The sequence below is a fragment of the Plectropomus leopardus genome, chromosome 12 (assembly GCF_008729295.1).
Source record: "Plectropomus leopardus isolate mb chromosome 12, YSFRI_Pleo_2.0, whole genome shotgun sequence".
Taxonomy (NCBI): Eukaryota; Metazoa; Chordata; class Actinopteri; order Perciformes; family Serranidae; genus Plectropomus; species Plectropomus leopardus.
Genome location: NC_056474.1, coordinates 21,174,873 through 21,188,764, shown reverse-complemented (window position 1 = coordinate 21,188,764; position 13,892 = coordinate 21,174,873). Strand labels below are relative to the sequence as shown.

The following is a 13,892-nucleotide window of genomic DNA, read 5'->3' as shown; positions in this document are numbered from 1 at the left end:
CAAACAGCTGTGTATGAGAAGGATGAGCAGAATGCAATTTACAAAAAAAAACAAAACTCCCGCACAATGTCTAACGTGCAAAGATAGTGATTTTAATGCAATGTTTTGGTAAGTCTGGAAGTTTGGAAAGGTCTAGTTACAGAAAAGTTTCTTTAAAATCATTAGAGTTGGACTTTTTAACTCTTCATGTTTGAAAGAGGTATCATTCTTCTCATCTAACTCCTGGCAAAAAAATGAATAAGTGTGTTTTGCAAAATCTGAAACTCTTTGAAACTATTCTTGTGTTTATACCATTTTTTTTTTTTTTTTAGAAATGAGTTTGTGTTTGATTACCATAGTTTAATATATTGTCTATTGTGACATGTCTAACTAGTATCTCTTGTTTGTTGCTGGGTGACCAAACCAGTTTCCCCTCTGCTGATTAATAAAGATGTCAGACTTGTCTTAATTCAGTACCTCCTATAATACGCCATACACTCTCACACACACACTCACTTCATATCTTCCATTCAGCGTAACTCCAGAAAAAAGGAGTCATCCACTCACCCATGTGTGAAGTCTAACCACTGAGGCCGCAGATTAGTTAGCAGCTATAACAGCACACATGAGCAAGCCTTCGTCTTCCTTCCTCCTACAGTTTTTCTGACCTCACTAACCACATCCACCCTCTGTGTGTGTGAATTTTCCACAGCACAAAACACTAATCTTTTGTCTCTGGAAATCTTTTATTCAATGCTTATATTTTTACATACAGTACTTCAGATAAAAACACATATGAAAAACAGATTCTTTTCACCACATAATAAAAATACTTTAAATAAATAATAATAATAAATAAACAGTAATGCTTATTAGTCTCTCCGAGTGGTAGATTTGTTGTGTTAAAGCAACTCATTTCTGTCTATCTGCATTTTAAAATTCATACCACTTTGGCTGCTGTTCATGCAGCCCTGTATGTACATTACATGAATCTCTTTCAGAGGCAGACTTCGCCTGCAGCTTAGTCTGTGTCTTCTCACAGCTTCACGTGTCCTTCAGCTTCCAGCTCTGACACTGATCTGTATGCAGCCTTCTGCCTCAAAAATGACTTGGCAACTTGGCCCGAGTCTCCTTGGACTGAGGTATTTGTTCCGTGTGAACCTTTCCAGTCTCCGCTGTGCGTCAGTAAGCTTATGTCCCTTTACGTCAGTTTTTTAAATAGAGTTTGTTAGCCTGTCTTGGCCTTTCTGCAGAGCTCCAGGTATGTGGAGGACTTGAGGAAGCGAGGGTAGCAGTCTTTCTCCATCAGGGTGTAGATTTTGGCTTGAGCCAGATTGAAACAGGTCTCGCTGGGTTGCTCCAAGTTCTCCTTTGTGATGGCTTTGGTCACATGGTCGAGATTTACCTGTGCGGGAGCAGAGGAGGAGGAGAGGTGATTCTCTGCACTTCAGAGCAAGATATGTGAAGCAAGAACAGGGAAAGAGCATCCTAAATTGTCTATAGGGCTGGGTACTCAATACCTTTAAAGTATGAACCAAAAGAACTCTGTACCAAATTGTATTGAAACTTTTTTTTGAACAGAGATCTAGAAAAAAAAACTATTTGTATGGTTTTGCTTGCAGCCAATCACCTAAAGTGTAGTGTATTTAAAGTTGGCATGAGATCAGTGTGGGGGTCCGTCCCCAGAAGAAAAAAATTGCAATTTGAATCCCATTTACTGCATCTCCACGTACATTTAGGGACTATGCTCACCAAAACAACACCTGGGGAATAATTCAGCTGGTCACAATGTTCAATTCTACCAGAATAGTGCTAAGATTACTAAATATGCTACTCCTCTGTGGCACTTTTTGGAGTGTATCAGAGCAAAACCAGCAGCTCAATTCACATTCTCAGACAGAATCTGACGGCTCGTAAAAGGGGATTCAAAAATAGTACTGTTTTTGGAAATATGAATGGACTCAGCTGAAATGCTACCAAAATGTTAGAAAGTTTGGCAGTATTACATGCCGCTCTATTCACATGGTGGATGTTTAATGAAGCGTAAAAAAAACGCTCTCAAATAAAGTAGTTTACTGGCATCAGTATCACTCAAATGATATTTCTATTGGTACTTTCATTGTAATTTCCTATTATGATACCCAGCCTTAACTTTTTATTGAGGCTATTTTATATTTACCTCTCGTGGTGCATCACAGCCGATGAACTCGTCGTAAATGTTCTTGGCTTTGGCGGCCAGTTTTGAGGGTTTTGTTGCCCGGTAGTCTTCACAAGCCAGGTAGAAGGCAATGTTTTCCTCACTGAACTCAGAGACCAGGAAGGCTCTGAACAGGCACAGTCCATCTGAAAACAGGGAAGAGACGAAAGAGAAATGTAGGTTAACATCTGGATCTAATTTCAAAACATCTGGGATGACTGAAACATTTGTGATGTGGAGGATCACACTTACTTTGACTGGACAAAAGTTTCTCAAAAGACTCCTTCCATTTCAAAGGCTCGTTGATATTAATCCTGCAGAAACAGAATGGCATATCATCAGAGGAAGTTCTAAAAAAATATAAGCAATCCACTTTAATGTGGCTGACATGTTTAAAGAGAGAGAATTTGAATTTACCTCAGTTTGTCATTTTTCTTTGACTGGCAGGTGATACTGTGATCTGACTTTTGGAGCAAACTTCCAAACAAAGCTTTGAGCTCCTTTGCCCTGTGAAGATAAAGGAAGAGAACATGTTAGCAAAAGACTGAATATTTAAATCCACCTGTCATATTTAAGAAGTACTGGAATAACTGAATTTCCTTCAAAAGAGAAACTCACCTCTCCAGGCAGGTGACAGGCAGCGATTCAAGTGCTCTGCACATGGTGAGATGTTTTCCTGCTCACTGGTAGATATTCCCAAAGGTTTCACAGTTGTGTGTAAAGTATGTAGTGTCTCACAGAGCTGTCTTCGTTGGTGGAAGTGAGTGAGCTCTCAGCTGGTCTGCTGTCTGTGTGGGAGACCGACTTTTTATAGGGAAGTCCACTCTGTGACATCACCCCTCTCAGCCAATGAAACGAGACGTGTGTGAGGATGAGGAGACTCCTCGACACTGATTTTCCTCCAGGCTACTTCCTCACTGACTGAACAACGTGTGTGATCGCTACGGTGGCTGCATTACTTCACAGCTCTTAAATGTCTTTGTGCTCAGTCAGGGTGTGTGTGAGTGTGTCTGTATGTGTGTGTGTGTGTGGGGGGGGGTTATGGGGAGTGTTTGTGTGTGACAATATATTTCAGTAGTTGTGAGGAGAACGAGGTGTTCTCACAAGGACAGAAAAATCCCCTAAAGTAAGGACGTTTTGACAGTTCCTGCCTCAACAGAAAATAGGTTTGGTCTCATGACTGGGGTCAACAAGCCCTTGTATCTAAATGGCTTCACAGTGAGACTGTCTGTAAATTCCAAAATGAGTACTTTGGCCGATCTTGACTGTAATCAGGTCCTAAAAATAACAATAAAAACTATTACCATTCAAGGATATTTTAATTTTCTTATGAAAGCCATGTATATACAAAACAGCTTTTCACGAGCCCGGAGAAACAGCCTTGTTTTCAGCTTTGTGATTATTGATTTTTCTGCTAATCCAAACTTAAAATCAATTATTTATTGTAACAGCTCACCATGTAAGATTTAAGGAGATTGGGTGGCATCTAGTGGGGAAGAGTACAGATTAAAACCAGTTGAAACTTGTCACAGTTAGCATTCCCTCAGTGTTCATTGTTAAGGAGGTTTTTACTGGGAGCTGAAACGTCTGCAGAGATATCTTTCTCTCCAAAACAAATCGACCAGGTGACTTAAACTGGTAAAAACACTGAATAAAGCATTTTGATGTTTTTTTGATGCTCAAAGATAAAAAAAGTGTATGGCCCTATCTAGAGCCAGTGGTTATTTGTCAGTTGTGGGCTCTAGAAACATGGTAATGCAACATGCTGATCTCCGCTCCCTGTATTTGTCGATACAAATGCGTCATTCTATGTACATAAAAGTAAACCCTGTGGCCAAAAACGTAATGCTTTCAGAATCAATCAGAATCCTGAAAAAAAACTATAATTATAATTATTATAAATATATACAAGCTTTAAATACTGCTTGTGTAGTCATGCATTCTTGTTGTTTTATACAGAAGATTTTAAAGGTGTTTTTTTTTTTTTTTTTTTTACTTGAGTTTACAAAGTTCATTACGAGACGAAACAGCAGAAAATTAGGACACCATTAAAACTGAAAATGGCATTAAAATGAAAGAAAAATGAAGCACAGTGGGAAATGATTACAGTACTACAAAATACAAATAAACATAAACTATTCATTAGATTTCCCCAAACAGCCCACTCAACATAATAATAACATTTATTGCCAAACAATTATTCTGTGGGCCCAAAAGTACCATCTTACTTCTTTATTGACCTCATTATCTTCAATGTGTTCCTCAACGGAGAGAATAGCAGAATCAAGGTCCTCACAGGTACAGTAACAAAAAAGTATTTATATCATATGTTTCGTATCATAGCTTACATTCCTGCCTGTCTGTTTTCTTTTAAGGTGTGATTAAGCAAAGGTACTGTACTGTAATTGTGTCTATGTATAGCCCCGGGATCAGGAAAACTATTGTTTATTGGATAAGAGAATCTATATTAAGACTGGACAGAGAGCCAGATAATAGTAGAGTCTGCTGATATGGTATTTCTCAATTAGTTCACAGGAAAATATTCAGGAAAAGGAAAATCAAGTGTCTGAGCCAGCTTCCTCTGCCGGCTGCCCTGGACAATACTTCCGTCTAACTGGCTGCTTTGTGCTCTGGGTGTCACCGTCAGATCATGTCAGCCTGAAATAATGAGTTTCTCCCCTGATTCTGCTGTGGAAACACAGTCTTACAGGAGAAAGAACAGAGAGAAATGAACTCTCAATGAGGAAAAGGCTAAAAAATGGGGCATCCAGCTGAGTGGAGCTAGTAATCCATCATTTTTGTATTGTAAGTGCTGTTAACTTGGCTTCAAGTGGAAAGGTAGAAAAGGATGAAAACTTTTTGAAACTTCTTCACGTTTAAAGGTGTGATGTGTTGCTCAGGGCAAAATATGAATAAGTTCCAACCCAGCATTGCCAGTATGGAGAAGAAGATTTTTTTTTTTTTTTTGCATTGATACAGTCATAGAAAGTCCTGGAATAACAGTCATTTTCCATTGCTAGGGCCCAATTTGACAGCAGCGCTTCAAACTCTAACACAAAACATCTTTATATTCAATTAGGTACCGTAAAACATCACACATTGAACATTGAGTTCGCCATAGCAGAACCATTATATATAATCCTCTATTAGTTTTTATCCTTATTGCATTTCAAAATAAAATTAATTTTTATCAAATAGTACGAACAAAAATTTAAAAAATTGCACAGCATGGGGTGCCCTGGTAGCTCTGCTGTGTAGGATGAGTAACACTGAGGCTGACTCCTTACCATAGCGGCCCAGCTTTGATTTGGGCCCCAGGCCCTTTACTGCGGGTCCTCCCCTTTCATATCTGTCTCAAAAAATCCTGAAAATTGCTCAAAATTATCTTTAAAAGTAGTGAAATTTATGCATTAGTCAGTATTTGAAATTATGTGAAATATCATTGACTTTTATTGTATTTATTGGACATCTTTTATTGCTGTAAATATACATAGATTATTTAGCCTAAATTACAGTAATCCTTTATTCCTAAAAGGCAAAAATGATGTGACTATACTTCACTGCACCAATTCCCTGTTCTGTTCTGTATCTTAACCAAACATTATTAAGGCTCTATTATAATATTTTTTTATATTATATATTTAAAACCCTTGCAGGTTTAAATGATCTACATTAAGTTAAATGCTGGACGGTGTATCCATTGACTGTGAATAGTGGATGTAGCCGCTGAGACGTCACTCATTGGGTTTTGAATTCCAGAATTTGGCATTTTGACAGTCGCCATCATGGATATGGAGGCAGTAGTGACCATATTTGAATGAGATGGTTGAGATAACCCTAATGCTAGTTGCTGGAAAATGGAATATTCAACTACTTAGAGGGTCTTTCAATAGAACCGAAGGCTGAATAAGAATTTTTTTGATGACCAAAATGTTAAAAATAACTTTAATGAAATGAAAACACACTGAAATAGTGACAGCTACGGCTAAACCATACTTAGTAAATCTGGGTTACACTATAGTTGTGATACTTGATCAATGTTGTTGACGCGATAGCAACTTGTCAATAAACGGCATATCATATGTAACGGGGACATACATGTTATACTGGTGTGGATGTGATTATACTGTTAAGATTTCTATAATTTAAAAAAAGAAATACTGACTTCACATAGCTGAAGCTGTATGGAATCAAGGACTTTATATTTATGTAGATCTGCAACCAGCAAAAGGGATAGTTCTTTGTATCTTTTTACTTTTTTGAGTAACGTTAGAGATGCTGACTTAGTGATGGCTTTGCTGAGATGATGCAACACTGTACAACTGTATTGAGGAGAGATTTTCCTGTCAAAATCTCAGCTTGTGATAGGACTTTGTTTTGGTTTTGTCTGAGCTTCGGTGACCAGAATGACTTTTCAACCAGTGGAAAACACAGAGGGTGCAGTGGGAGTATGAATTTTACTGTAGGGTTTTGACAGTGATTATTATTTTGAAAAGGGACAAATTTGTCATTTAGAATTTTTTTGGAATGTTATTCTTAACCTTCGTTTTGCTTTTTGTATGTACTCATTTATGGTATATATCAACATTGCGCTGCGTGGTTATTTCACATCAAAAAAGAAGGGAAGCAGCAAAGCTTAAAATGAATTTTTCCATAATTCACATACCCAAATAAGTCTTATAAAAGGTCATCTAAAAGATTTCACTAGAAGAAAAGTATCAGCCACTGTGGGCTGTTCGGATTCACAATATTACGACTCTCGGCATGGTGAGTAGGGTGAAGTTCAGAGCGTGAAGAGCGGATGTTCTATTTTCTCTCTTTGGTCAGTGTTTGCCGGGACCCCGTGTCTCGAACATGTTCCTCTCATGGATCCTTCTGTCTTTGAGACACTTGACATCTCGTAAACATGTTTTGTATTTTGTAGTTGCTACTCAAATCATACGATTTATAACATACAGAAAATGATCCGGGCATGTTTTTTTGCAGCATTTTATTCTCGTCTTTGTCACAGGTGTGCTCTCCATTAACAGATGTTTGATAATTGCAGCTATTAAATACCATTGTGAGATTCAATTTTCACAATATAGGTTGCTGACATTTGCATTTATATGGCAATACTGCTGAATCGAAAAGTACTTGTCTTGTTGTCTCTCATTCTATTGCAATTGTTTCTGTTGCTGTTGTTGTGCTGCTGACACACTTTCTATTAATACCGACTATCTGCCAAAGATGTGACATTTACTTTGGTGACTCCTGCACAGGTAATAACATAATTGCTGTTATATCACCAAAAATTCTGTTATCCAACAACATGGTTACACTGCATTATCCAACAACAGAACAGGATCCTGATGAGCGCTCTTAACTTATTGTGTCCCTTGACACAGATACACCTCCAGCCTGACTGACCACTTTTACTGTGTTGTCATTATTGATCTAGATGTTATCTGGGTTAGTCAACAAAAGCATGAGTAAGAAAGATAGGCTACTGCAGCCACACTGTCACACTCACACATTCAGATGTTACATGTATTCTTAGGTCTGTGGAAGATGGCACAAAGAAGTCTCAACAGCACACAGTGTGATCACGCTCTTCACATTATGAACATTTAGGTCATATGTTGTCCAAAAACTGGGTCATTTGAACAACATAAACCCGACATTTAATATCCTGGCCTTGCTTTGCTCCTCATCATTCTTTTTTTATACAGATTTGGCCCAGACATGAGTTTTTCTTTTGAAGAAAATTGTTTAATCAAGTTAAATTTGGTAAGATTTTCAAGCCTTTTCCATTTCTAATAGAAGAATGATGCAGTATAATTTAGATAAGTCTAGATATTTGTAAGGTATTGTCTCATCATGACATGCAGTGGTTCAACATATCCTCATTCAACAATTCATATGACATCTTAAGAAAAGTTTTACCCTGCATATGTTACGAATTAGTGCCCCTTTTAGAAATAAAATCATGGTTGTGAGTCGTCATGTGATATAATTTGGCTGTCGTGACATCAAGACATTACGTACTTCCGTAACTTAAAATAACTTAAAGTTGACTTTTGGTTTTCCCCTTTAATATATCCATTATTACACCTGTAACAAAAACGCAACTGCCATATTCTATTGTCAAGACAACCAAACATTTTTGTTTTATTTGCAAAATTAAGGTGAATTAATTCTTAACAAGTGCCTCCTCATTCTGTTGCAACACAGACGTCCCGTTGTTAAACTTTTAGAGTAAATTTAGATTCATAAATATCTTTTTCATGGTGAATGTGAAATCTTACAACTAGTTCTTTCTTGCCCGTGACCGGTTCAGAGTCATTTTTTTCATTGCTGCTGAACTTTTCACTTTTTGCCCATTTAATGCAGACACGAACAGAGTGAAGCAGGCTGTGTTTACAGAAGTGACGTCTGAAGCTCAAGCACAGAGAGGAGTGTGTGCGGGAAAACATCAGCCCAAAAGCGCCAAAAACGCCAAAAAGCATCTACTTGATCCAGCCTTGATAGGACAAATCTATTAAGAATTATAAAACCTCACTGAATCAAGATGTTCACCAATGACTGCACTGACTACGATACTTGAAGAATTTAACCCAGTCTTAAGCTGATTAATGTCACACGATTCTTGTTAATTTGAAAATTAAAACTTTGTTGCATAATAGTCATTATCTTGATGCAGTGGGGACTGACACAGCTTCCTGCTGTGGTGACTTTCAGACAGTCATAGCTGGCTTTCTGGAAGGGTCTCGAGTGCGGGAAGTACACAGCAGCATGGAATTCCCAGATAGTCTGTCCATTTCCCAGCCGACATGACCCCGGCCTTTATCTGGAGGGCTTCCAAAAACAGGACTGTTTCCTCTTCTTTCACCACGTCTACTCCCTGTAAAGCTCACATGTTCAGATTTTATTTTTTGAACAAGTTGGCAGCATAATTTAAATTCATAAAAGAGAGCAAGATAAACAATGGGAAATTATTGGGTCAGGTCTTGATGTTTCTAGATTTTTTGGGGAAAAAAAAAAATCACACCTTTTATTCCTTTTCATTATCACAACCTGTTTGTGGCACTATTCAGGCCTTTCTCCCCCCTTGGAAGAAAAACAAACATTTTTTTTTGTTAACATTGATTTGCTTCATCTATTTAAATCACTGAGTTCGCATATTTTGGAGAGGAAAAGACCTCTGTAGATAGTTTGGCTAAAAACCTCCTGAACGGCTGAATCTTAAGTTATTAGAGAAAAAAGGTGTGCACACATTAGCATGTGGTGAGCGGCCCGTGCCTTACATGCCGACAACCATCAAAGAAACAGTGATTCATAACATGAAACTGCTTAGTTCAGTGTTTTTACTGGTTTTTCATCAGAGTCCAGATGTTTTGGAGAAAAAGAAACCTCTCAGAATAACAGTAATGAAGGAAAAAAAAAAGTCTCTGAGCCTCACATTTTTCTGAGGGTTGGACCCATTGCTTTGGTTTTAAAACTTTCCCTTTTATAGGTGTAATGGTTGGCAAGTCTGCTTTAGACAGCATCCATTTTCTGCGTTGTGCAGTATTCAGGCTGCAGATACAGTTCGAGTGGCACCATCTGCCAGCGGACACCGAAGCCATGATTTGCATATTCACTCAGCTAGCTATCTGACAGAGCAGGTGGAGGCTTACCTAATGCATCCCAACTACGAAGCCCTGCCAGTGGCCACCAGTGGTGCACATGATCCTATCTGTGTGTTATCAAATGTCAGCTGGCCATCTAACATCTGGAGATGCAGCAGCGAGGATGAGAAATCAATGTTAACTAGCCAAAGCTGCAGTGGAATATCAATGACAGCACATGAAAAAGAATATACAGTACCTCTGGATTACACCCATCTGTCCCAGTAGCTTTCTGTACCTGCCAGCTACTAAAGCTGAATGTATTTTTAATTCTGACACACTGGCTTTTATAATGCATGAGTTGTTTTTCACCCATCTGCTTTCAAGCTGCACGAGTTTGCCCTTGTAATCCAGAGAAAAGGAATCGTAGCATGCGGACAGATTCATACTTACATCAGCTATTGTGAAGCCTAATTAGAACCGTATCCTCCTCCATGATTACACACAGTATCTTCCATCACACTGTGAACACGTTTGGTGAGACGTTTTCTTTCTTCTTGGAATAATTACAGAGGTGAGCTAGAAAAAAAGTGGTTAAATATTTTCCAAAGAATACTCTGCAGGAAGCTAATAAGTTTGCACTCGCTCGCACTGAAACAAATGCGCCCGCAGCAAGGCGAGTGATGCACCAGCAGGACGTTGGTAGACACACGGCTAATTGGGTACATTGCCAGAAATCCAGCAAGCAGGCAAGAAAAAAAGCTGTTTCATGGGAAATAATCAGGGACACTATACACCACTAATGTGTCTTCTCTTATTCTGCAATATTACTTCTTTGTGAGACAATAGGGTGAGTGGGAACGGAGGGTTAATGAGGTGCCGGAAGACAAGACAGAAATGTGACATCGGTGTGTGATGAGGGCACCGGTGTATTTTCCCTATTTGTTTTGGCATTTATTTAATTCAGTCCCACAAGCCAACAGTCAATGTGTTCATTTCAGGGGATAGAGGACTGTAACAGGCAATGCTATGGGATGCTTTACCTTTAAAGGAATAGAGCAGTTGTAGCATACATCTACAACATCATGTCAGTTTTAACCAACAGCGTGCGTTTTTTCCCTCTTTTTCCATTGCAAAAGCATAAGTAAATGTTTGTCTGCTTTTAGGCACTGGGGCTTTTTGGGGCACAGGTGAAGAATATTCTGGGATAGGCCTGTTGAAAGTATCTAGGCAGGAGCATCTGTGTGAGTCCGGCCTGCTTGGCAACACTTGAGTGGGTTGGCTGAGCTCTTCTCAGAAATGAACTGTGAACAAGGATCATTAGGACAAGACGCCAGTCTACTCCCTTATTGCAGCTCTGTGAGACTACTGAGGCACAGTCGTGCTTAGAGCTAAATTCTGACATGATGTTTTCATGTTTTCATGTTAGTGCAGCATGTTAGCATGCTAACATTTGCTCATAAGCACAAAACAAAGTGGAGATGAGGCTGATGGGACTGTCATTAGTTTAGCAGGTATAGAGTTATGCAGGGTTGGCACTTTTCTGTAGGAAAGTTGCCGTCACCCTGGTTTTCTCATCAAAAAGCCTATTGTTTTTTTTCTCCATTAGATTTTTAATTATTGCTGAAAATAAGCTCATAGCAATTTAGCATTTATTTAACGTACAAATTTTGTTCAGCAAAATAATCTTCACAAATGAACACCACTTTTAGGATTTTTGAAGCCTAAATGCCATCGCCAGAGATAAACAAAACGTTATATTAATGAACTACACTATGGTCGCATGACTTTTACGTTTTGACCACAATGAGGCTGTAAAACCGTGTTCAGCATAATGATGTTCTGTAGTCTCATTTATCCACTTGTTACTAGCTGCCTGTTTGAAGACACATGGATGGATTATTTACTGACGTATTTTATGTTGTAGAACAAAATGTGAAAGTCTGTTAAGTTTGTGTCACCACAGACTTCATTTCAGGCATCAAACCAAAAACACATTAAAAAACCCATTGACTTTGAGACGATGTAACCAGATGTGCTAAGACTCATTTTTGTGCTGTAGGACTTAGACCTAAAGCACTATATTTAGTCATAAACCAAAATTCTGCACCCCTAACTGCACTGCCAAGAAGATGCCTTCTCAGTGCTCCACTGCAATTTACATGAGTTTAGATGAGATAATATGCAGAGATTGGGCTCAAAATTGACTCCTTTCTATGCAAAGCCTTACGCAAAAACAGTCCAGTTTACAAAGATCAACACTCACAGCACCATGCAGTTCCAGTGTAATTATTAGCATCTTTAGAGTTGGTGGTGACTGAAGTGTGTATCACGCCCAGGCTTTCCATTGGTCATGGCAGCAGTAGCTGTAGCCAGATGAAGGTTTTTTTACTTTTGCTCTGCACTTGTTCGGCCTACTGTGTTCTTGTTACAAAGGCAACATTTATACTTTGCCACATGGATAATTTCACTCAGCTGCAAAACTTTATTGGCAAGTTCGGGCTGTAATGCCATTAGAAAACATCTTTTGTGAATGGGACGTTGAGGCAGGGCAGATAGCAGTTGGAATTGATGTGCATTTGATAGTGCTGTCAGTGGCAGACTTTTTTTTCTCGCTCTTGTATTTATTAAATTTCCTGTGAGGGACAGTGGACAGAAATTCATCACAAACTTTCAATCAATCTTGTGACATGTCACTCAAATCCACAAATATTGACCTCATGATGACTTTAGTGGAGTCACTAGGATTTATGGTCTTGGAACCAGTTTCACGATGTGAACATTTGGGATATTTCAGTCTGAAACAAAGTGGTGTGCTGACAGTCACGAGCACCATGCTGCTGGCTGAAAATCAAACTTGGCAACCATCTTATGTCCACTGTCTTCTTTTAGCTCCGAGCTCCACGTTTGGCCCATCCAGATAGTTAAGATGGCTGAGAAAACATTAAATAAAGACGAAACTGTCTGAACATTACATTTGCTGGTAAATTTGCATCCATGGTCTCTTTAGACCTACTTTACTCTACATAGAGAGAGTGTGATGAAGATTTAATGTTGGAAATATCAAATAAAAAACGACACGTCTTGTGTGCCCTGTTTTATTTGTAATTCTGTGTAATCACAGGGCTGCTGGATCCATTCATTTGCCCTGTCTCAATACGTGACGCACCAGCTCTGCTCCACAAGTGATCCCTGCATGCATTGCAAAGAGAATAGCTCACTTCTCATGGAAAATGAATAGAAGTGAGATTGGCTGCTTGGCAGATTGTGTATGTTGAAGCTCCCTAGTTAGGCAGCATCTACAGCAGCTTGTTTCTGGCCTGCAGGGAGTCCAGGAGGAGTTCAGAGAGAGTTAATGTGCAGGATGATTGTTTCTTCAGCGTCTTCACAAAGCGGAGCTGTGAGCGTTGCTGATAGCAGAGACAAAAGCTCAAAGGGCGCGAGGAGTGTCAGATTCTCATTGTTCCTATGCAGCACAGTGTTGGACACGCGCTGGTATCTAATGAGAAATAAGAACCTGGAGTGACAAAAGAGAGGAATGTTTTGGAATATTAAAATGGAAATGAGAGAAGTTCCAAAAACTTGGAAACTATTTCATAATATAGGTAGCATAAAGTTTGACGTCTATTTTTGCATCAGTGACGCATCTTATATTGTGTTCCACATGAATATCTCCTCAGAGTAAATAATAAATGAAAATAAATAAAATAAAGGTCCAGACACCTGCTGTATTTGATTGGAGCTGATCGCTATTTGGCTGCAGAATATCCAAGAAAGTTCCAGCCGAGCAGACAGCAACAGTAATAAAAGCTGACCTTTCAATGCTTCTTCCTGCACTGGCTGCTGATTAAAGTTGAAATCACCACATTTCACTGTCTGCCTGGCTGATCTTTGGGTTTCCAGAAGACTTGAGTGGATCTGTTGGCTGTTATTAGTTGAGAAGCACTAATAACACACACCAAGGTTTGGATATTGGGAAGTAACATTTTGTACAATGTATTGCGGTGCCAGTAGTACTCATAGAGCCTGTTTAGACCTGCTTTTTAATGATCTGAACACAAGTGGACAGCCGTGATGCATTGCTGTTCACACCTGTGTCCATAATAGGTCTCCAGCTGAACTTTATT

General features: G+C 39.0%; 1 protein-coding gene across 1 annotated transcript; it reads right to left on the bottom strand.

The window, feature by feature from the left end:
* Positions 1 to 706: 706 nt before the first annotated feature.
* On the bottom strand, positions 707 to 3,059 carry rgs5b (regulator of G protein signaling 5b). Its single transcript, XM_042497740.1, has 5 exons — positions 2,795 to 3,059; positions 2,594 to 2,683; positions 2,429 to 2,490; positions 2,159 to 2,322; positions 707 to 1,384 (listed from the first exon to the last, which is right to left on the bottom strand). The coding sequence occupies exons 1-5, from the start codon at positions 2,836 to 2,838 to the stop codon at positions 1,208 to 1,210; spliced, it is 537 nt and encodes a 178-aa protein (XP_042353674.1). The 5' UTR covers positions 2,839 to 3,059; the 3' UTR covers positions 707 to 1,207.
* Positions 3,060 to 13,892: the final 10,833 nt, after the last annotated feature.

Coding starts and splice junctions, on each gene's coding strand:
- rgs5b (XM_042497740.1), bottom strand. CDS start 2,838: ATGTGCAGAGCACTTGAATCGCTGCCTGTCACCTGCCTGGAGAG. Junction 2,491..2,593: donor AAGAAAAATGACAAACTGAG/GTAAATTCAAAT, acceptor CTGTTTCTGCAG/GATTAATATCAACGAGCCTT. Junction 1,385..2,158: donor GCTGTGATGCACCACGAGAG/GTAAATATAAAA, acceptor GCTCCCGCACAG/GTAAATCTCGACCATGTGAC.